Source organism: Lagopus muta, chromosome 3, assembly GCF_023343835.1.
Source record: "Lagopus muta isolate bLagMut1 chromosome 3, bLagMut1 primary, whole genome shotgun sequence".
NCBI classification, from domain to species: Eukaryota; Metazoa; Chordata; class Aves; order Galliformes; family Phasianidae; genus Lagopus; species Lagopus muta.
The window spans coordinates 31,487,766-31,507,956 of record NC_064435.1 but is presented as its reverse complement, the minus strand read 5'-3'; the positions used below and the strand labels follow the sequence as shown (position 1 = coordinate 31,507,956).

General features: G+C 41.0%; 2 protein-coding genes across 3 annotated transcripts in view; one reads left to right on the top strand and one right to left on the bottom strand.

Annotated features, from left to right (window-relative positions):
* Positions 1-3,907: 3,907 nt before the first annotated feature.
* Positions 3,908-10,328, bottom strand: RPL7 (ribosomal protein L7). Its single transcript, XM_048940873.1, has 7 exons — positions 10,201-10,328; positions 9,328-9,430; positions 8,591-8,757; positions 7,785-7,922; positions 7,358-7,467; positions 6,118-6,328; positions 3,908-3,972 (listed from the first exon to the last, which is right to left on the bottom strand). The coding sequence occupies exons 1-6, from the start codon at positions 10,212-10,214 to the stop codon at positions 6,120-6,122; spliced, it is 741 nt and encodes a 246-aa protein (XP_048796830.1). The 5' UTR covers positions 10,215-10,328; the 3' UTR covers positions 3,908-3,972; positions 6,118-6,119.
* Positions 10,329-11,040: 712 nt separating this feature from the next.
* Positions 11,041-20,191, top strand: part of RDH10 (retinol dehydrogenase 10) — a 28,289-nt gene continuing 19,138 nt past the window's right edge. Inside the window, exons 1-2 of one of the 2 annotated variants that reach the window (XM_048940868.1) lie at positions 11,041-11,620; positions 11,948-12,183. In XM_048940868.1, coding sequence (XP_048796825.1) covers positions 11,341-11,620; positions 11,948-12,183 — 516 coding nt within the window. In that variant the 5' untranslated portion in view covers positions 11,041-11,340. Of the gene's footprint in view, positions 11,621-11,944; positions 12,184-20,191 lie in introns of both variants that reach the window. The other variant, XM_048940867.1, reaches the window with a different exon arrangement.

Genomic DNA, 20,191 nt, shown 5'->3' with positions numbered 1-20,191 from the left:
TACCCTACATCCTACTTTGCATGTAGTCTCTTCCCTATACACAACATATGGCCCTATGACAATACACTCCCTTATTTCTCTGTTTTCTCCTAACCAAGTATGTTGTTATTTCATGACGTAAGACACAATGAGGGATTTATACAAAGAAATATTTAGCAGATTAAAAAAAAAACGTCTTTGTGGAGTTTCTTATCTTTAGAAAAATAATTCAGGGAAAATTCCTTAGAGCTCTGAAAATTTGCTTATTTGCAGTATGACAAAAAAATCATAAGTACTTCCCGTGTTCGTGGATAAGACTAGCAATTTCTGGTATTACCACATAGGGACAAATTAAAAAATTAAGGAATCTTTGTGTGGAAAAATGTTTCTGAGCATCTCTGTTCTTAGCACCCACAATTCATAAACTTAGTACTTGATTTTTCAGACCCCTTGGTCATGAGAAACACTGCTTAAGAGCCTGCTTATATCAGAACTTGTCTTTAAGCACCATGAAGATATTTTGGGATCTCAGATACCACAGTCTGGTGTGGTACAAAAGCTGTTAGAAAATAAACAAGAATGCCAAGAAGAGTGGGAACTCCATAAGAGATAACAATCAATCAATTTAAACATCACTAAAGAAATTCTTACTGCAACGTACTGAACGAAACTAGTTTGGCAGAATGTATTTTCTAGGATCTGGGAGACTGAAATTTTGTTCCCTTCTAAGTTTGATTCTTTTCAGATCTCTGTCCGCTTTGTAGTTTTCAAACTTACGCTAAAAATCCAGATCTTCTCTTTGCCTGACTCGCATGTAACTTCAATAAGGAGCAGCACAGAGATTTTCTCTTACAATTCTATGGACATTACTCTGAAAATTGGGAGACGGAAGGAATGTTTTGAACAAAACACAGGCGTCTAGCTTCTGAGGTGTAAGACAGTTATTGCACAACGCAGACTCCATCCTCCTTCCTTACTGGAGACTCAGAATTGATTGTGAGCCCTGACAGTTCTCTAAAAATAATAAATAAATATAATTGGTCCCAGTCTTCCAGTGAGAGCTGCAAGATCTGCATGCCCAACAGGCAGAATCAACAAAACTCATTGAAGATGGGCAAAAGCCTACCATCCTTTTCCTGAGCACTACGTATACTGCTAAGACACGGCTGGGTGACTTCCCACTGCGTGTGCTGCCTAATTCCAAATCCATTCTAAGCACATACTATCTGCTGCAGCACTTCTCAACTCCGCTGTGAGCTGCAGTTATCTGGAAGCAAGGGCCTAACTTCTGTTCTTTGAGTACCTGAAGAGCTTTCATTAGAAATCTCTACTAAGAGAGGCTCTTACTCAGAGGCTCCGTCTTTAAGGGGAGAAAAAAAGAAACAAACCTCGATTTGGAAATAACGACCACTAACAAAGGACCTGGCATATTACAGGTTAAGTGTTCCAGTGGCTAATTATCTGCTATTAAAAATGTTTAATTTGAAGCCAAATTTTATCTGGCCTCAAATTCAAGACATTTCATCGTATTATAACTGCTAGATCAAAGAATTATTTTATCAAACTATTTTTCTCCATGAAGGAAATTAGAGGTAGATGCTCATTTTGTAACCATGTCTGTATTTAAACTAAATAAATTAAGCTCTCTTAGTACTATAAAGCATGTTCTCGATTCTTGGCATGAGAACTGGATACTGCATTTGGCACTAGCATAAGCACTACTGGAACAAAAGTAGTATTACCTCCCCCATACCATTTGATATTCCCTTTTTAAAGCATCCAAAAGTTGCATTTAGCCAAGTGGGAGCACACGTTCAGCTGACTATCCATCATGTCTCCTAACTTTCTCTCAAAATGCTGATGCCTGGGATGGACTCCCATTCAGTTTCCAGATGTATGACTTTACACTTGGTGATAGTGAAGTGGGCTGTAAGAGCTGCACACCAGCAAAGGAATACCAATTAACTGTAAAGCCTATAAACCTGAAAACTTTATAAGCAAGTTGTTGGTGCTTCAGAAGTCTCCTGTTGCTATTCCAATGGCTATTAGGTAAAGCCTCTGGCTTCAGTTCTGACAAAAAAAAAAAAAGATGATGATGGCCATTCCAAAAGAGGATAAGAGTTCACAGAAATTTTATTCCAGAACGTGTCAGAGTCTGGCAGTTGTAAACAGTGAGAAAGTAACATGTTTACAAGAACCCAAACTTTATCATAAAAGATTTACATTTTTTATTGCTTAGGGACCAAGTGATTTTCTTCAGCATCTCCATTTAACTCTTACTACTTTGTAAATGCTCCAAGATGTATTATTCACGCATTGTGTAAACGGATCATGCCTCATTTCCAGTACAAATTCTGACCTTAACTATCCAACCACAAGCTGTTTCTGTAATTGCATACTATGAAACATGCCTGGCGAGCAATATTAAAATCCTTAAATTTGTGCTAGCAGAAGGGATGACCAACCCCTGAATCTTATCAGTGCAGCTTTAAGTTAACAGAATCAAGTCTGTGGCATGACAAGATGAGAACTGAGGTTTCTCATGATTCTAATAGCGTATGTATAATTTCCAGGGGAAGACAGTTTTCCCTTCGTCCAACATCTTCATGACAATGCCTTCTCACTGCAAATCAGACTGCGTGTCACATTAAGATTTTTAAAAAACAAATTACTTCAACGTTTTTCAATTCACTCACCCAGAAATCCACTTATTTACCCATAATATTTATTTACTTGCACTGAAAATCCAAGGAACTGATACATTCCGATTCAGTAGTGATCAGCTTTAACTGGACAGAGATGGTGTTACTTTCACTTTCGTCACAATAAACTGTGTCAATGCATTTTGGACCTCCAAAGTCACAGCAGGGGAACCGTCAGATATCTTCAGGTTTCGCAATTCAGTTGATTCAATCTGTAAACACTGTTACCAATTGACACTCAGCCCTTTCAGCAATTTCTTCCTAGTAATTACTGAAAGCACTCAAGTCTTTCCAGTGAAGCCACTGCTTTCACTTCCTGAGCCATTTACAAAGATGTAACAAAATTAGTTTTTGACAAGCTTTAACAAACTGGCACTCCTGTTACAAGCTTTTGGAAAAAAAGTCAGCACCAGTAATTTTTAAATCAACACCCTTTGTTAGTGCAATACAGTGCCACAGCTCACCCTGAGAAAAACATTCAGATAGAATAGATGCAATCTGTTTATCTTTTGGACTAAATGTCTCAGCAGGCTAAGATCCTTCAGTTATCATAGAATGGCTTAGGTTGGAAAAGATCTTCAAGACCATGTAGTTCCAACCCCCTGCTATTGGCAGGCACACTTCCCTCTAAACCAGGCTGCTCAAAGCCCCATCCAGCCTGGCCTTCAACGTCTCCATGGAGTGGGCATCCATAATGTTAGCTTGAATACAAGTTCCACTCAAGAGTTCTGCAATTTTAACAGTCTCTCTATTAGACTGCTAGTCCAACACATCAGCAACAACTGTTCTAATCCAAACAAATCTTGTGGCCTCCAATTCTACGATATCCAAAATAAAACACTGCAAAAATATTAGGTAAAGCAGAGTAATTACTCAGAATGTTTAAAATACTTTTTGCATATTGCATTTTATTTTTCCTTTGGTAAAAAAAAAAAATAATCCAAAGTTGTTAAGAGCTAGAAGTAAATACTATGACATTAAAAACACCATATTTATGTTTTAAGAACAAAAGATCTAACCTTGGCTATTCTTTAAATAAAGAAATTCTCGCATACTTCTTGTCACTTAAATAATTAATCCCTTGCCTGTCTGAAGCTGAAAACAGTATTACCTGCATACTGGGGATTCAAAGAGTAATTCATATTTTTAAAGAGGTTGCTCCAAATTGTCTTACCAACTAATGCTGCTATGAAAAAGGGTTACAAAAAGAACAACTGAGGTGACACTGTTTTGTGCAAGAAGATTTTATTAACAGACCAGATTTTGAAAAATTGCTGCTGGGCATCTGAATCTGAAACAGAAAGAAAGAAGCATCATTAGACACAGACAGATCTGAAACTACTTTGGCCACCCGAAGAGTTCATATACTGTTACAATTAATAATGCAGACTAAAAACACTACTTTTTCTTTACCAGACTTAAAATTTTGCCAACTTCTAAACTGACATCTCTACACTAAAACATCAACTTCCACTTACAGAGCTAACTGAATTAAACACTTCTACCTTGAAGTATTGCTATCTGTTTTCCTATTTTTCAATAGACGATTCTGTACACAAAGACTTCCTGAAGCACTGAACGTATTTAATATCTTCTCCAATAACCCTGTTTTCAGTAAGTTTCAGTAAGTTTCATGGATTGCTTACACAGAGTAATTAAAACAAAAAGCAAACTTGTCTCAAGTTTGTTTTAAAATCTGGTTAAGAGCTAAGAGCATCCAGTAGCTTAAACTGAAGGAGAGTAAGGCTCCAATATCTGCCAGTATTGTTTAGATGCTTGACAGAGAAGATGGAGGGCAAAGAATCCATGCTGACAGAAAAGTTACAAAGTTTGAATCAAATATAGTATTTTTCATCTTATGCTCAAAAACCACCCAGAAACACAATAGTAGTTGTGCCCAATCTTTCTTTTGAAGACTCACAGATTAACTTTAGAGAAGCACCTGCGAGAACATAAAATTTCTAGAGAATGCTACCAAGAGCAACATAACACCACCCAAGGAATCAAACATTAGAGCAGCTCACTTTCTCAAAATCAGTTCTTTACACAGGCAAGCTAAAAAGCTTTATGGGAACATTGTCCCTGTTTTCCTGAACTGCCAGGCTTCCATGTGCTGTGTAATCAGTACTTTAAAAGGTCCACCGCTTCATACAAGACAAACAAAAGAATATGCAAGAAGTTTGGAAGAGGAAGAACAGAGGAAGAACAGCCTACACATAAGCTTCAATAAAACAGCTCAGCCAGACAACTGGAAGGTTATCTCACAAGGCTCTCTGGCTTCTTGCACAGAGAGTAGATATGAAAGAGCTCAATCCACTTAAAGAAAAAAACAAAACAAAACACCACAGCAAAGCCTGATTAAAAAGAAGCAGAGATCACCTTCCCTTCAAAAACATGTCTCTAAGAACAATTTATTTATTTTAATAAATAGGTTAATAATCTTATTAACAACAAGTAGCTTCTACTCTGATTTTTAGCTCTAAAATCTCATTACTACCTGCTATTTATGTTAACCAAGCCCTTGGAAGTTACTAGTTCTTAAGCAAACCACAAGCTTCTTGCTTTTGAGGAGTTTGGGAAAAACTGCATTTTTGCCTGTTAGTTTTTCCAACCATTCTGATATAACAAATCTTAAATTCCAGAACATTTGGTGTAACAAAAAGGCATTTATCCTTGAGGAAAAACTGATAATGGCAACATTGAAGTTGGCTTAGTGTGTGAGAAAGATGGAAAGATGGGAAATACGAGACTTCTGAAAAAAACCTTTGCCTCTGAATGATTTTTCACCAAAACAGAAATAGCAGAATGACAACAGTAAATGATAGGACAGACAGTTTGAAGCAGATACTAATTTCAGGCTTCAGCAGCCACTTCCAAACTGCTTTAAGTGGTGTGTCAATAAAACGACACATTTCTAAAGGACAGCATATTTTAAGTGGCAAATCGGTCTTTCTAAATTAAATATGAAATAATACGTTAATATGAATTGAATCATTTCAAACAAAACCTTAAGCTGAGAATTCAGATCATTAAAATGCTGTAAATTGAGAATTCAGTTTCTCCCAGTCTTAAATAAACTTCCTTCTTTTTTGGAGAAATCAGACAGTATGAAGTAATACTGTATTACAATCACAACAGTAGTTGTATCAAGCATTTATTAAAGAGAACTGAAGACTGCAGCCAAAAATCTGAAGGCCTCCCATCGTAACATTTAAACAATGCTTTCAAACATGCTACTGGTGAAGGGAAAACAAATTACTGTAATGCTTCCACTTCATAAATGTATCATCTATAATCACCATTTAGCTTCACAAAGACTACTCCACTTGGCTATTCCAGGTACCTACCACTCAAGCACCAACGAACCATCAACCAGAAGCAACTCCAGCTTACGTAGCAGAATAGTGAATAATGTTAACATTTGGCAGTATCTTACCATTAGTTCATTCTCCTTATCAGTCTGTTTATCTGATCTTCTCTGTTACCAGCATCTCCACCCTCCACGAAGTGGATTGTTTTCTTCTTCATTCCACCCCGAGGAGAGGATAACTTGAAGGGCCAAAGGAAGTTGTTCACAACTTTGAAGTTCTTGCCAACGGTGTAAATTTCATGGATCACATCTTCCATGCAGATGATGCCAAGTTTTCCTAAAATTTAGAGAAGTTGTTTCTAGAAAGTCTACAGAGCCACCACCAATGACAAGCTAAAAATTATATATTTCTAATTGCCTTATCTATCTAGCTTAACAAAATTCACTAAGCAAAAAGCATCCACTCCGTCAATACAGCCCACAACAGACTGTCCAACAAAAATGCATCAGCTGCAGCTAACTCAACATTATTTCATTGATACTTATTTCGTATTCGTGTCCAGCAATGAGGAACAAAATAAGTGCTCAGTGGACCTTCAGAAAATAGACTTTTAAATACACATGGATACAAGTTCTGTGTAGCTCAGGGAAACTCACTGAACAATTCGTGTTGTTGAATGATGCAATAGCATGTTTTCTTCATGCCATTTGAAATTCTTCAGTGACATGTAACAAGTGAACTTCATCAAATACAACACTACAAAGGCAGGTGGTAATAACATAATACCTGCACCTTCAGAATTTGAAAGCATGAAACATGACACTTCTGACTGGAAGGGAGATTCAGACAAGAGAGACTTTACAATTTCTTGGCATGACTGGGAAAAAAAGAGCCTTAGAGTTTGATGTGACAACTGACCACCATGCTGTGCTTTGACAAAGTACACTGATGGCTTTAATAGCTACTTCTTCTCACAGAAACATTAAAAGTTCACCTGTTTACCAGAGCATGAATGCCTAAGATATAAGCAAATTCCAATACTGAATTTGAAACTTCAAGGAAACGTATGATGAACTTCCTTCCTGTTCCAGCACTTTTTCCTTACAGAAACATCTACCAGTCCATTAAAGGTCAAGGAGATTACAGTCAAAATTTACAGGTCTAAAATCCTAAACTTTGGTTCTCAACACTTTTACTTTCAATACTTAATAGTGAAAATTACTGCATGCTTTATATTAAAAAAGAGCCTGTTAACTAATCAATTCTATTCCCAAGAGACAAGTAAGTACAATTGTCCAGCTTAGCACTAGTTGTCCAAGTGCAACTAGTTTGGTTTTTGTTTTGTAGAGGGAAATTTTTGTTTACCAAGGCGCTTCCGAATCAGGGAGTTATCAGTCAGAGCAATGCGCTTCTTGTTGATCTTGCCATAACCACGCTTGTAGATCAAATCATGCACAGACTTCAGATTGGGATAACTGAAATAACAGTCAGGTAAAAGTTAGTAAACTATACAAGCTAGATTCCAAATGGAATTTCAATAGCAAACAACTCAAAGTAATTACAGCACATCCCAAAAGTAAACATAAAAGTAACATAGCTCACAACAGTGCTGGCAACAGAATGTAATCATATGTAGCAAGCACTGCCTTTTCAAGCACTGCCTTAACCACAATTTTTTCTTTCCCTCCTTTGATTTCAAAACTGAGCACAGGAAAACATGCAAGACTAGCATAACAAAATCCAAGACAATCAACATTCGCATCACTTTGATACAGTTGAGCATGTTACTCACCCCCATGCAATATAGGGCTCAACAATCCGCAGCATGTTGATAGAAGCTTTGTTGAGCTTCACAAAGGTGCCATTAAAAATCTGGCGCAGGCGAAGAAGCTGTAACACCTTGCGGACCTTGGGGCTGACACCATTGATACTAGAGGAACACAGCAAAAAGCCTCAGTTATCTACATCTGAAAACATACAGGTATCATCACAGCAATAAAAAGCATTAAAGAAACAAAAACTCAAACAGAAAAATAAACAGTAATGTCTTCCTATCTTAAAACGCATCACCATTTGACCCCTTTCACTAAGTAAAGCTAGTATGTTATCATAGTTATGAATTCTAGGATTAAAGCAGATGTAACTCCATGAAAATAATTCAAACAAAAATTACACTTCTTCACTACATATCATTGTGTTCTCCTGCATATAGTTCATTCTCTTGTTAGTTTTCTCTTTACACTTTTACCAAAAGACTAGTAACACTCAGTAGGGAACAGTGGTATAAAATTTTATCAAGGTGAACTTAAACAGCCTAACAGTTTGCACATATTTGTAGTCTTGTTTTGCTTTATTTGTTGTTTTAATAAATCAAGGATTCCCAATAGCAGTACACACGAAGCAAAAGGACTTTTCATTCAACTGAATAAAGTCACTAATGTATCATCAATGTGACTGCCAGTGCCTTTCCAAGCATCCTGTCAAAAGCTTGGATTTATTTACACGTTTAAGCCCACAAAACAAGGGAGGTGACAAAAAAAAAAGAAAGAGAGAGAATTTCAGAGCTTCTGAATAGAAACAACGTATTCTTATTCTTACCCTCTTATCCTGATGACAAATGCAAGCTTGGGTTCAGCTGGAACATAGTAATTACCAGCTTTTCGGGCCATCCTGGCCATACGGATCTCCTGTCTATACATGTGTCTGTACTCCTTATGGTAAGCTTTGGCCCTTTCATAGATGATTTTCCTTTGCGCTTTACGAAACTGGAATAAACCAAACATCACTTCAGGCTATATAATGCATTTTAACATACGAAAGTCAAACTTCAAATAATGCAGCATATTCCTGCATGGGGATCTCAATTTTAACCCCTTCTAGTGAATGTTTCAGATCTTAGTATTTGAAAATACTGTGGCCTTCCAATACTTGAAGGGAGCACATAAACAGGAAGGAGAACAGCTGCTTACAAGAGTGGACAGTGATAGGACAAGGGGGAATGGCTTTAAACTGAGACAAGGGAGGTTCAGGTTACATATTAGGAGGAAGTTTTTCACACAGAGGGTGGTGATACACTGGAGCAGGTTGCCCAAGGAGGTTGTGGATGCCCCATCCCTGGAGGCCAGGCTGAATGTGGCTTTGGACAGCCTGGTCTGGTGGTTGGCGACATGCAGGGGGTTGAAACTGGATGATCATTGTGGCCCTTTTCAACCCCAGTCATTCTATGATATAAACACTACAAGGTTCCTGACTGCTTTCTGTCAGCAGTGACAGCAGCTTGCTGAACTGCCTACAAAATAGATAGCAATCCAAGCAAGGAGTCATGCAATACTCACCTTTTTTTGTGCCAACAGCCTCTTCAAACGTTTGGCTTTTGCAGCTGCATAAGCCTGTCGCCTCTTCAAGAGGCTTTCCGGGACAGATGGCACCTTCTTTGCCCTAAGTGACAAGAAAAACACTTTTGAAACCCACGTTTACTAAAACCAGCACATCATAAACACCAAAAGCAACGAAAGACAACATATACACAGGTTTCGCTGTCTCCAGCCAGTTCACTGGAGGCACACAACTTGTTCTCACTGGCACTTACAGCATCGACACAGCCTGACAAGATTAAGACAAGGAAGTCTGACATACTATTCTTCAGTCTCTGCACACCTATCAAAAATAGTTAGCAATTCAACTTCATGAAGCATTTAGGAAGTAGCTTCAGGAAGAGAAAAGCCCGATAATTTAATTAAATTTTACTTTCACAACGTTCAAGTTTACTTGCATTTGAAACTCCTTGATGCTTAAACACGTGCAAGACTGGCGTTTATACGTTACTAACAGCTCGGGCCTGCGCCTGCGAGTCCTCCCAATCCAGCACAGCCCTGGCTGCATTCAGCCCCGCAATTCCCCGGCCCCGCAATTCCCCAGCCCCACAATTCTCCGGCCCCGCACAGCCGTGCCCGATGCCGGCTCTGCCTCCTCCCCCCCCCCCCCCCAACCTCAGGGCAGCCCATAGAAAGGAAGGGAGAGGAGGCGGCAGCCGCATCCCCACCGCGCTCGGCCCCAACTCCCGGCGCTCCCAGGCCGCCCTCCAGGTCACTAACAGAGACCCTGCAGCCAGGGGACGGCAAACAGCATCCCGACCGCGGAGGCTACCGACAGGAGCCGCCACAGCCGCGGATGGCAGCGGATTGTCATGGGGCAGGGCGGCCACTTACTCCTTGTCCGCCATGATCAGCCCGGAAGAGAGAGAGCAGGAGCATGCGCAGGGACAACTCAAGCCGCCTGCCTGCGCGGGCAGGGCCCTGAGCTGCGGAAGGACCCCACGTTTGGGTGTCCAAGGCGGTGCCGGACCGCGGTGTGGAGCCCGGGATGGTCCATGAGCGCCTGCGTCGCTTCAGCCTGCGGTGCGTCGTGCGAGCTTTCCGTGCTTCAGCCTTAGATGCTGCGCTCGGCACTGAGGCACCGCGGGTCGCCGCACAGCACAGCACAGCACAGCTCAGCCCCGCAGCGCGCCGGTGTGCGGGAAGTTTTCTCCTGCTGCTCTCTGCGAACATCTATCTACCCGTGTTCCTAGTCCACCGTATATCCCACCGAGGTCATTAAAACTATAGCGGGGAACGCAAATAACTTCTACCAGAGCACAGATGTGCGATAAAACACCTGTAAAGTCAGGGGTAAGCGCAGAACCCGCTTTCCCCTCCGGCGGCTACCGAGCGCCCTCCGCCCTCCTCCGGCGGACCAGCAGCGCGGCGTTCTGGCCTCTGCCTGAGGGTGGCGCTGCAGCGCGCGGGGCGGTGCACGTTGGGACATGTAGTCGGAGGGCGGGCTCGACCCGGAGTCCAGCCGAGCCGCCCGGGTGAGAGAAGCCGCTGCCGGCAGGCCGGGCCTGGAGCGATCACAGGACCCTCCCCCGGCGGCGGGGAGGGAGAGCGGGGCGAGGAGGGGCCGCGGCGGGGGTGGGGGTCCCGGGGAATGCGGGGCGGGCCCGGGGGAGGGCCGGGGAGCCCGGGAGGTGGGGCCGCGCCGCCCGGCCCGCCCTATATAGGGCGCCGAGCGAGCAAGATGCTCACTGCCAACAGCGGGGCCGCGGGTGTGCGGGGACGGGGCGGGTGGCAAGCTCCTTCCCCGTGCTCCTTCGTCGGGCGTGGGGTGCGGGACGGAGCACGGGGCGTCCCGGGTGGCGGCGGGCGGGGCGGGGCAGCCCCGGCGGCGGTAGCTCCTCCGGTCCCGGGCTGCCTCGGCCAGAACAGCGGCCCCAGGTGCGGAGCCGGGTGAAGGGAGGCTCCGTTCCGCGCCGTGCCCACCGCTGCGGGCGGGGGTGAGGGCCGCCGGGCCGGGGGCGAAGGGCCGCCAGCATGAACATCCTGCTGGAACTGTTCGTGGTCACCTTCCGAGTGCTGTGGGCGTTTGTGCTGGCCGCTGCCAAGTGGCTGGTGCGGCCCAAGGAGAAGAGCGTGGCGGGGCAGGTGTGCCTGATCACCGGGGCGGGCAGCGGCCTGGGCCGTCTCTTCGCCTTGGAGTTTGCCCGGCGTCGGGCGCTGCTGGTGCTGTGGGACATCAACACGCAGAGCAACGAGGAGACGGCGGGCATGGTGCGGCACATCTACCGCGAGCTCGCCGAGGCCGCCCCCAAAGGTAAGCGGGGCTGCGCGCTGCCCCTCGGAGCCCACCTGCGGCCGTCCCGCCCCGAGCTCCGGGGCGGCGCCGGGTGAAGGCCCTCCTGTCAGGGAGCCGGGCTGCACGGCCCGGGCCGAGTCCCGAGTGTCCCTTCGTCCCCGCGGCGGCTCTGGGAGCTGGCAGCAATAGCGAGCGGGCGAGTTCTCGTGTACCGTGGTGACACTAAAGTAAACAGAAGTTTTAGTGCGTTGGAAGTAAGTTTGCTCTTTCGCTCGATTCTTTATTTGCCTGCTGAAGTCCAACTGAGAACGTTTTCTCTTTTCTTTCCTCTGTGTTATTTAGTAGCTGGAGACGGAGAGAAAGATGTGCTGCCCCATTGCAGCTTGCAGGTTTACACATACACCTGTGATGTGGGCAAAAGAGAAAACGTCTACACAACAGCGGAGAGGGTCCGCAAAGAGGTTGGAGAGGTTTCGGTCCTGGTTAACAATGCTGGCGTGGTCTCTGGGCACCACCTTTTGGAGTGTCCTGATGAGCTGATTGAGAGGACCATGATGGTCAACTGTCATGCGCATTTCTGGGTAACTATATGTTCATTTGTCCTACCTTTTCTCTCAGTTAATTTGAGGGAATTAACTGCTGTTGCTTAACTCCTGTCTCCTTGGATTTTGCACTTGGTCCCTTTCATTTGCAAGCTCTCCCCTTTGTAGGCTTCTCTTTTAATTTAACTGTCTGTTTAACAGGTAATGGTGGGTATTGAAGTTATTAATAAATTGCTTTGAATTGGCTCTGTGCTCTTAAAATCTTGAGTTCACAATCTCATTCAGCCTTATTTAGCCTTGGATATGAAATCTCTTGCAACTGTCACTTCTAAATTTACCTTAAAGGTCCTTGCTATTAAGGAATGACTTTGCTCCCTCCTTCCATAGTCTTAGAGCACAATGTCAGCAGCTTTAAGATGCTGTTTTGAAGGTGGTTACAATAGCACAGTTGCACACTTCTGGAGAAAAAGGCTTATTAGAAGCCCCGCTGGAGATCTTGTTTGAATTGCCTTGGAGGCAAATTGTTGCTTTTGGTGGCTGGGAGAAAAGGCCAAGAAATCAAGCCAAGAGCACTTTTTGGGAATCCTGTGTATTTGTCTTCATACTTTCTCCTGGGGCTACCAGTAGAAGTAAGAAAAATCTTCAAAGTTGATTCTGAGGTGATACTATTTCTGTAACTAGCAGATTGTTATCAAGAAGTTATTTGATGAAGCTACTTGATCTTGCTCTTCTTGTCTGCCTAAATCTTGTTTCCTTGCAAGTTTTATTTTTAATCTCACTGTAGTGAGCTATGAAAGTTATGTTGAAGGAGGGCATGATGCACACTCGGGTTAGCATTAGCTGTCAGACTGAGCCCATTGTTAGTATTGAACTGTTCTTTGGTCCTTCAAATAGTGTTATGAAATACACTTGCATAACAATCAAACGATTAAGCAATCTGAAATACGCTTCAACTTGAGCTTTCCTTGGCTGTTCTTACCTTTGGATGATAAAATTTTGTAAAATCCTCCTCTTTAAAACTTAGAAGGGCCTCACAAACCTGGGGCTTCAACATGGAAGTTAAATGCTGTTTCATAACCCTAAAGGAGCCCCTTCAAATCCTCACTGTGAAATACCTAATGGCAGAGCAGTCTTTTTCCAATGTATTGTAAAGCTTGCAGAAAGTGTGCTTATACTTCAATGCACACAAGGTTGTTTAGAAACTATTAAAGTGTATTTTAGGCAATTTGGGCAATTTGAAAGTTTTGAAAAAGTGCATAAGACTCAGCAACAATTAAGAGCTCTGTGTATTCCCTTCATAGAAGTGAAACTGATGCTGAAGCAAATAGAGATGTACGCTGGATTTAATGACTGTTATTGATGTGGTTTAAAAGCAGAATTGACAAAGTTTCCAAGAACTCGAAATTATGACATCACCATGAATTAAAATATGGGAGGATCCTAAATGCTCCAGCTGTTCTTCCTTCAGGCCTAAGTCATACACTTATTTATAACATTGTTTCAGAGACCTTTTTAAAGCATCTTGTGTGTGTTCTTTTACAGTAATTAAATATTAAGCTCAGTCTAGTATTGCTGTGACTGTTATTTTTGTAAGTTTCATTCATCTCTAAATGTTAGTATCAAATGACTTAACTATACCTTCTTAGATAACTTTTTTCTCCTTAAGATCTGAACTGTGGAAATTGAGATCTTGGCATAATCTTCTAAGGAGTAGTCAACACCCTTTCTATTTACTTGAGGATCTGTTCGTATGTACGCTTCCTGCAGATCTTGTGTCCTGCTTTGCTTTTCCTTTTATTTATTTTTTGCTCTTGGTAAAGCTTTTTCCTAGTCTTCCCCTTCCTGATCTCAGAAAAGACTGGCTTGGCCAACAGTGGGTGGACTTGTATTAGAAAATAATACTTAATTCATAAGATATCATCTGAATCAGCTGATTTGAAGCCAATTTTTTTTTTAATGCAAGTCAATGCTGACTTAAATAAAACAATCTGTCTAGATGTGTGAAGTCTTATGCAGCTAGACTTTTCCATGTCAGCTAAACTGGTGGTCCAAAAGCAAAGCAAATACTCTGGAGTATTATGTAGACTTCTAACTATTCTTGAAGGATGTTTCATCCAAAAAGCTGTAAAAGAATTTTGTATTGACATGAATCTTCCCTGTAATATTGCTCAGTAGTTCGGCGTTTGTGCTTTTGGGGTTGTCTTTGTTTTCTTTTTTAATTTCTTTTTCCTCTCCCTCCTGTGTAACACAGTACATTTTCCAGCATATGTTGATCACTAACAAGCCTCAGTGTGCTTGTACATAAAAATGTCAAATGGAACTATGGTACTGTCCTCTTGAAGCCTCTGAAATGGAGTTGATTGCATGTTCTCTGTGCAGGTGAACTGAACTTGTTTTTTGTTAGCAGTTATGATTTGAAGGCTGCTGAACTTCTGCAGTAGGCAGTAAAACTAAAGCCTGTCACTGGTTTGCTGTTGTGACTCTAACTGGGCTGTGTACCATATCACAAACTGGCAGTAAGGAGAGCTTTAGCAGCATACCACAGCCTAAACAGATGCTTTCCATTTTGCTGACATCCATGATTTGTGTAAGCCTTCCTATATGTGTTCTATATAAACATGTCACCAGTGCATCATGTAGCAATTTCCACAGCATAAAATCCATTGCAGTATTAAAAACCTGTTATTTCATGCTGTGATAACTTGAATGCTTCTGATATTGAAAACACAGGGACAAAATCCATTCTCAGTTTGAAACAAGCCAGCTCTAGTATACTATAATTTGCAGATGCATACAACTGTAGCAGTAATGTAACAGTATCTTTCTTGCCAGTCTGTTGCAAGAATAACTAACTTGGCTGCACTTGTCAAATACTGGAACAGGACTCCTGCAGACTGGGAGTTCTTTTCCTTTATGTCAGGATCCAGATTTGAAAAAAAATATTTAGTGCAAGATTAAGCAGTTGTTTTATTTATTTTAAGCAAAAAGATTTTTATAAGATTTTACAATAAAGCCTAAGTAAAGTATCAGCACACTGTGTTTTAGATCATAGAAAAGTGTTCAATAAAACTACTGTACTATTTCAGGATGGATTGAGATTTCTTGTATCTATTATTCTGCCTGAACATGTAGTTATAAAGCCACTGCTGAATAGACAGGTATTAGTATTGCACCTCAGCATAGTTCCTGGTGACTTCTCCCAGATTCAGTTGTTGAACGGAGCGAGATGATGATCGGGTACCACAAAGCTCTGTGTTAAGAAGATCTTCTGTACAGCAGGTCTTTAGCATCCAGCTCTGAGAGAACAGTGATACTACTGCTTTTTATTGTCACCTCAATCCTCTGAAACTTGCAAGTTGAAGCTCTCCTCCTAGTGAGTTCTCTTCAACTTACCAAAAGGGGGAAGCAAAAGCATTTAGCTCCGGCTCTGTCATATTTAAAAAGAAGTGGAAGGCTAAAGCCTGGACTTGTACGTTGCTGCCTTGCTGTTCATTTCACTTATAAACTACTTTATTTCTCCCTTTGCAGGGATGTAACAAATTCTAAATGGCCCTACACTGACAATATGAGGTGAGAGAGACTCCATAAGAGGGAAATACTGCTTGAGTAACTTAGGTATTTTGCACTGTATAATCCCCTGAATGTAAGCACCTTTGAAAGAAAAGGCTTGGTGGAATCTAGAGAGGCTACTGAATTAAATACGTATTTATGCAGGTTGTCAGCTTAATCAGACTGGAAAACTTGCTAAAACCTTGGAGAATAAGTGATTTATCTATAAGTACTACCTAATCTCCAACTCTAAGGATTCTGATTCTAATCTCATGTAGTTCCCCAGTGTTCAGTAGAACTCATACCTGTGGTTAGTATGTGAAAATGTTATGTAAAAATGTTGCACATCAAGTGTGCTCGGTGACTGTTCTGCAGAAGAAAAGTTAATTTAATTATACGAAGCTGCTATCTGAAACTGTGCCAGGACAAATCTTTTATAAACTATTGGCACAGTAGTTTAATTTCTGTCTTCATTTCTGAAGTTCTAGTGTTTATGATAAAACATGCACACTTATGTGCCAACTAGCTGTATTTAGCGTTTTGGAATGAGTGGAGTTAGCTGTCTTAATTTTTAATTTCATGATAACATGTCCAAAGAAGTTTGCTTACTAAGTTTATAAGTTCTTGACTTTTTTCTTTGAAAAATGAGTTGGATCAAATTCAAACCAAACCATGTGTATATGATCCAAAAAGTGTCATCAAAACTAACTCTTCCCTTGCAAAGTGATTCCAATTACATGCCACCAGTAAATTACCCTAGACAGCACATGTGTTTCATATAATGCAGTAGCATGCTGGGTAATGAAAATGAACCAAAAGCAGTCAGGCTCTTAGCTACAGAAATAGGGTATTGGTCATATTTAAATCTTGCAAGTGCTTTGGTATGTTTCTGTGGTTCATATGTTCTTGGGCTTATTTATCAAGGAAATAGAGGAAATCTTCTATCAGTTGAGGAAAATACTGTCTTCCAGATGTAGTTTTCTAAAATATCCATCTTTCCCTCTAATGCAGCAATATATTTAACAAAATCTTAAGCAAATAAACAGATGTATGTATACTTCATGCCTGCTCATGATTCTGAAACTACTGGCTTTGAGCTTTCTTTACTGATGTATTGTATAGTGTACCAGGACCTTGTCAAGTATGGTTGCTATCAACCTGGACTCTTATATTCTGTAACAATTGGTTCCTGCATCTTGCAATCTGTATGCATCTGTAAGCTAGTCTTCTCATATTTAAGTTACTGTGATTGTTTTCAAAAAAATCAGTCTTACTGACTTTTTTCCAGTTTTCTGATCCTTTTTGAGCAAATAAACAAAAGAAATACATCTGATTAGTTACCTAGAGTTTCTGCTGTGGAAGGGATCTTGCATCACTTCCAAGAGTATCCATACGTGTGGATTGAAATGAGTGTACTCATTGATCCGAAGAGTTACCGAGCAGTATGGGTTGGGGAGGTAGATGAGTCTCAGCCATATTTGAAAGAAAACAAACAAACAAACACCTTTAGTTTGTCATTTGTAGGAATTGTGTGAATTCAAGCAATAAATTAGTATGTGAGAGAGGAGCTCTACCAAAACAGCTTCTAGAGCTCTTGGCTTCATTGGCAGCACTTCCATCAGGACTGTGAGAAGAGTGTATTGAAGATTCTTTACATGTGTTAGAAAACAAGCTTTCCTGCATGTGTGTTCTGTGCTAGGTAATCTTATTTGTGTGATGGAGAATGCTGGCCTGTTTTGTTCAAGCAGTAGTTGAATCCATGCATCTCCCTTTTCTTCAATGGTGTAAAGTGTGTTGTTGTTGTTTTTGTCCCTGTCAGTTCACAAAGCTGAAATGATGGCTCAGTGGGTCTTAAAGTGCTTCAATTATGCTCAATTTTCTGTGGCTGCTTTCAGGCATACTTTTGAGATGGATTTTCTGCATCATTAGAAAGATGTATGGAACTTGGGCTTAAAAAAAAAAAAAAAACAAAAAAAAAACCAGAAAATAAAGGTTTTTGAATTGCAGCCTGTTAATTGTTTGTTGCCTGTAGGTCAGTGGCTGTGAAAGTGGTGTACCACTTGGCCAAAGCAATAACATTATTTTCACAGAACAGAAATGTGATAGGCCCTTTAAGGGAAAGGAGAATTTCTCTGAAGAGAACATGCCAAGACTTCTCAAACTAATTGAAATACATTTGAAGTATTAGTCAGTTATTAGTGGCTTGTAATTCCAAAGACTTCTAAAATAAAGCTGGAAGTGTAGTGTAGCTTGCAGAGGAAAGGTCCTTGAGGTAATCTCACACTTCAGTCTCCTGTGACTTTTATGAGGGTTAAAGACTTGTCAGCAAACCATATCAGTGCTTTTGGGATTGCTAATCTGCTCTGAAGAAATGGTGCTGGATGAGTGATCAGTGTGGTGATTAAATTTCTCCTTCTTTTGGAATGAGTTAAGTCAGCTGAATAAGCAAAAACTCCTGAACTGACTTTGGTTTGATACTATGGAAAATTTGGGAAGCAGGAAACCTTGAATGGATAGTTTGCCAATGTGATGCTTAACCTAGCTTGAAGTGGAGAGAGTGCCTCTGCTGTTTCAGGGAAATACTCCGTATAAAAATTACACATGTGCCTTCTTTGTCCCTTAGTGGTTGGAAGAGCAGTGCTTTGATAGAGTATGATGAAGTGTTAAATTACTGGTTGTTCTGTCTAAAGTAACATTTATAATTTTACAAAAAGTGATGATGTTAATGAGATCTTAACACATTATTACCTTTCTGTAATAACTGAGTGACAATAGCAGAACTTCTAGAAGGCAGATGTGTTTATGTGCTCAAATATGGAGAAATATAATCTTAATTAAGATGTGAATAAGTGTCTTGCTAACCCAGTATTTTCCTCGTTGACAAACCAGCCTCAAGTGAACAATGTGAGCTAGCAATCCTTGTCTGTAGTTGAGGGCCATCAAATACTCTTTCTAGACAGGTTGAAGGAAGATGAATGTTGTGTTTTCTAGCACTATCCCTGCCATTTTTTAGCATCATGTTTTTATAGTGTTCTGTACTTTTATATCTGTATGAGCTGGAAAGTATTATCCTTTCCCAGTGCGTCTCATAACTTGATTTGATCTGGACTGTGTGTGTGTGTGTGTGTGTGTGTGTGTGTGTTTTGCTTGTTTGTTTGCCTGAGGTTTTTGTTAAGCATTTATAATATAAGGACTTTCTGAAGTCCTCTGTATGTAAAAGCCAAAGCATCATTTACTCGATAAACCTTGCTCCCTAGCTTTTAAGGTTTCTGGCTATTCACAGTCATAATAAAACTGAGTAATTGATACGTGTGTGTCTTTTGTGAAGAGTGGTAGAAGTATTTCTGCACAGGCAAGCTAGTACTGAGTCACATGTTATGCTGTATGCTTGTATTCATGGTCTTAGGCTGCATAAAAAGGTGTATTGAAAAATACAGCTATGATCTAAATAAGGAGACATAAGCTGCTGGCATCTCAGTTTCTTATCGTTTGTTTTGAAAGGAGATATGTAACAAGCAGGAAAGAGATTTACATCAATGCTTAAACCTCTGAATGAACGCTTTGTTCTTGTAAATAATTGTGTTAGAATAATGATTTATACGCCAGCCAAATTAACACTTGACACAAGTGAGGTATCACAATCAGGAGGGGAGGGCGTTATAGGCCACGGAATGCAGAAACAGCTGCAGAGCAGAGGTGACTCTCTTGGTGTGAGCCTTTTGAAATTCAAGTTTGTTTGGCTGTTGAATTCTGCGCCTAAATGTGCCCTGGTCAATTCTGCCATCTGTTTGAACTTGTGTGACAGCTTCTCAAGCACTCCACTTACAGCATTGGCTTGTATAAGTGCTTGAGCATATGCTTAAAAGTAACTTGGCCATAATTTCTGTTGACTTAGGAAAAAAATTTAGAGACAGCTTAGTGGCAGCAAGCATGGGACATCCCTTGAATCCATGTTTTACCTTACGCTAGTTTTGGTGTTCATCTGATCCTTGGATGAACCAATTCAGCTCACAGTACTCTGCAGAGGGAAGCTTCATTTTCTTGTTCAAATTGATTAGTTTTGCTTCTTAGAGACTACACTTGCTTCATCAACATTTTAGACTGGCACTCGCTAAATAGCATTTGTGTGAAAGAAACTGGAAGTAGGATAAAACCATGTGGTAGCAGACAGGACCTTCACAGCTGTCTAATGAAACCTCATTCTTGACAAGATTTTCTAGAATAGGATGTATGGGCTTAAATCGTTTAAATAGGCATATGTGGTTCCAAGCTATTTAAATCCATCAGTCATAATAGTCTGAATTTAGTAACTTCATTTCTAGAGAGAGCAGTATTTTAATTATGCACTATTAAAAACCCTTAGATAAAGGGTTGACGACTTTTGCTTATTGCTTTGCACTGATACTGTGATTGCTCATGTGCATCATAGAAGGCAATTGCACTGTTTTGGTCAATTACTAGCTGTAGTTTTGGTCTTTTTTGTTGTGTCTTATCAAGA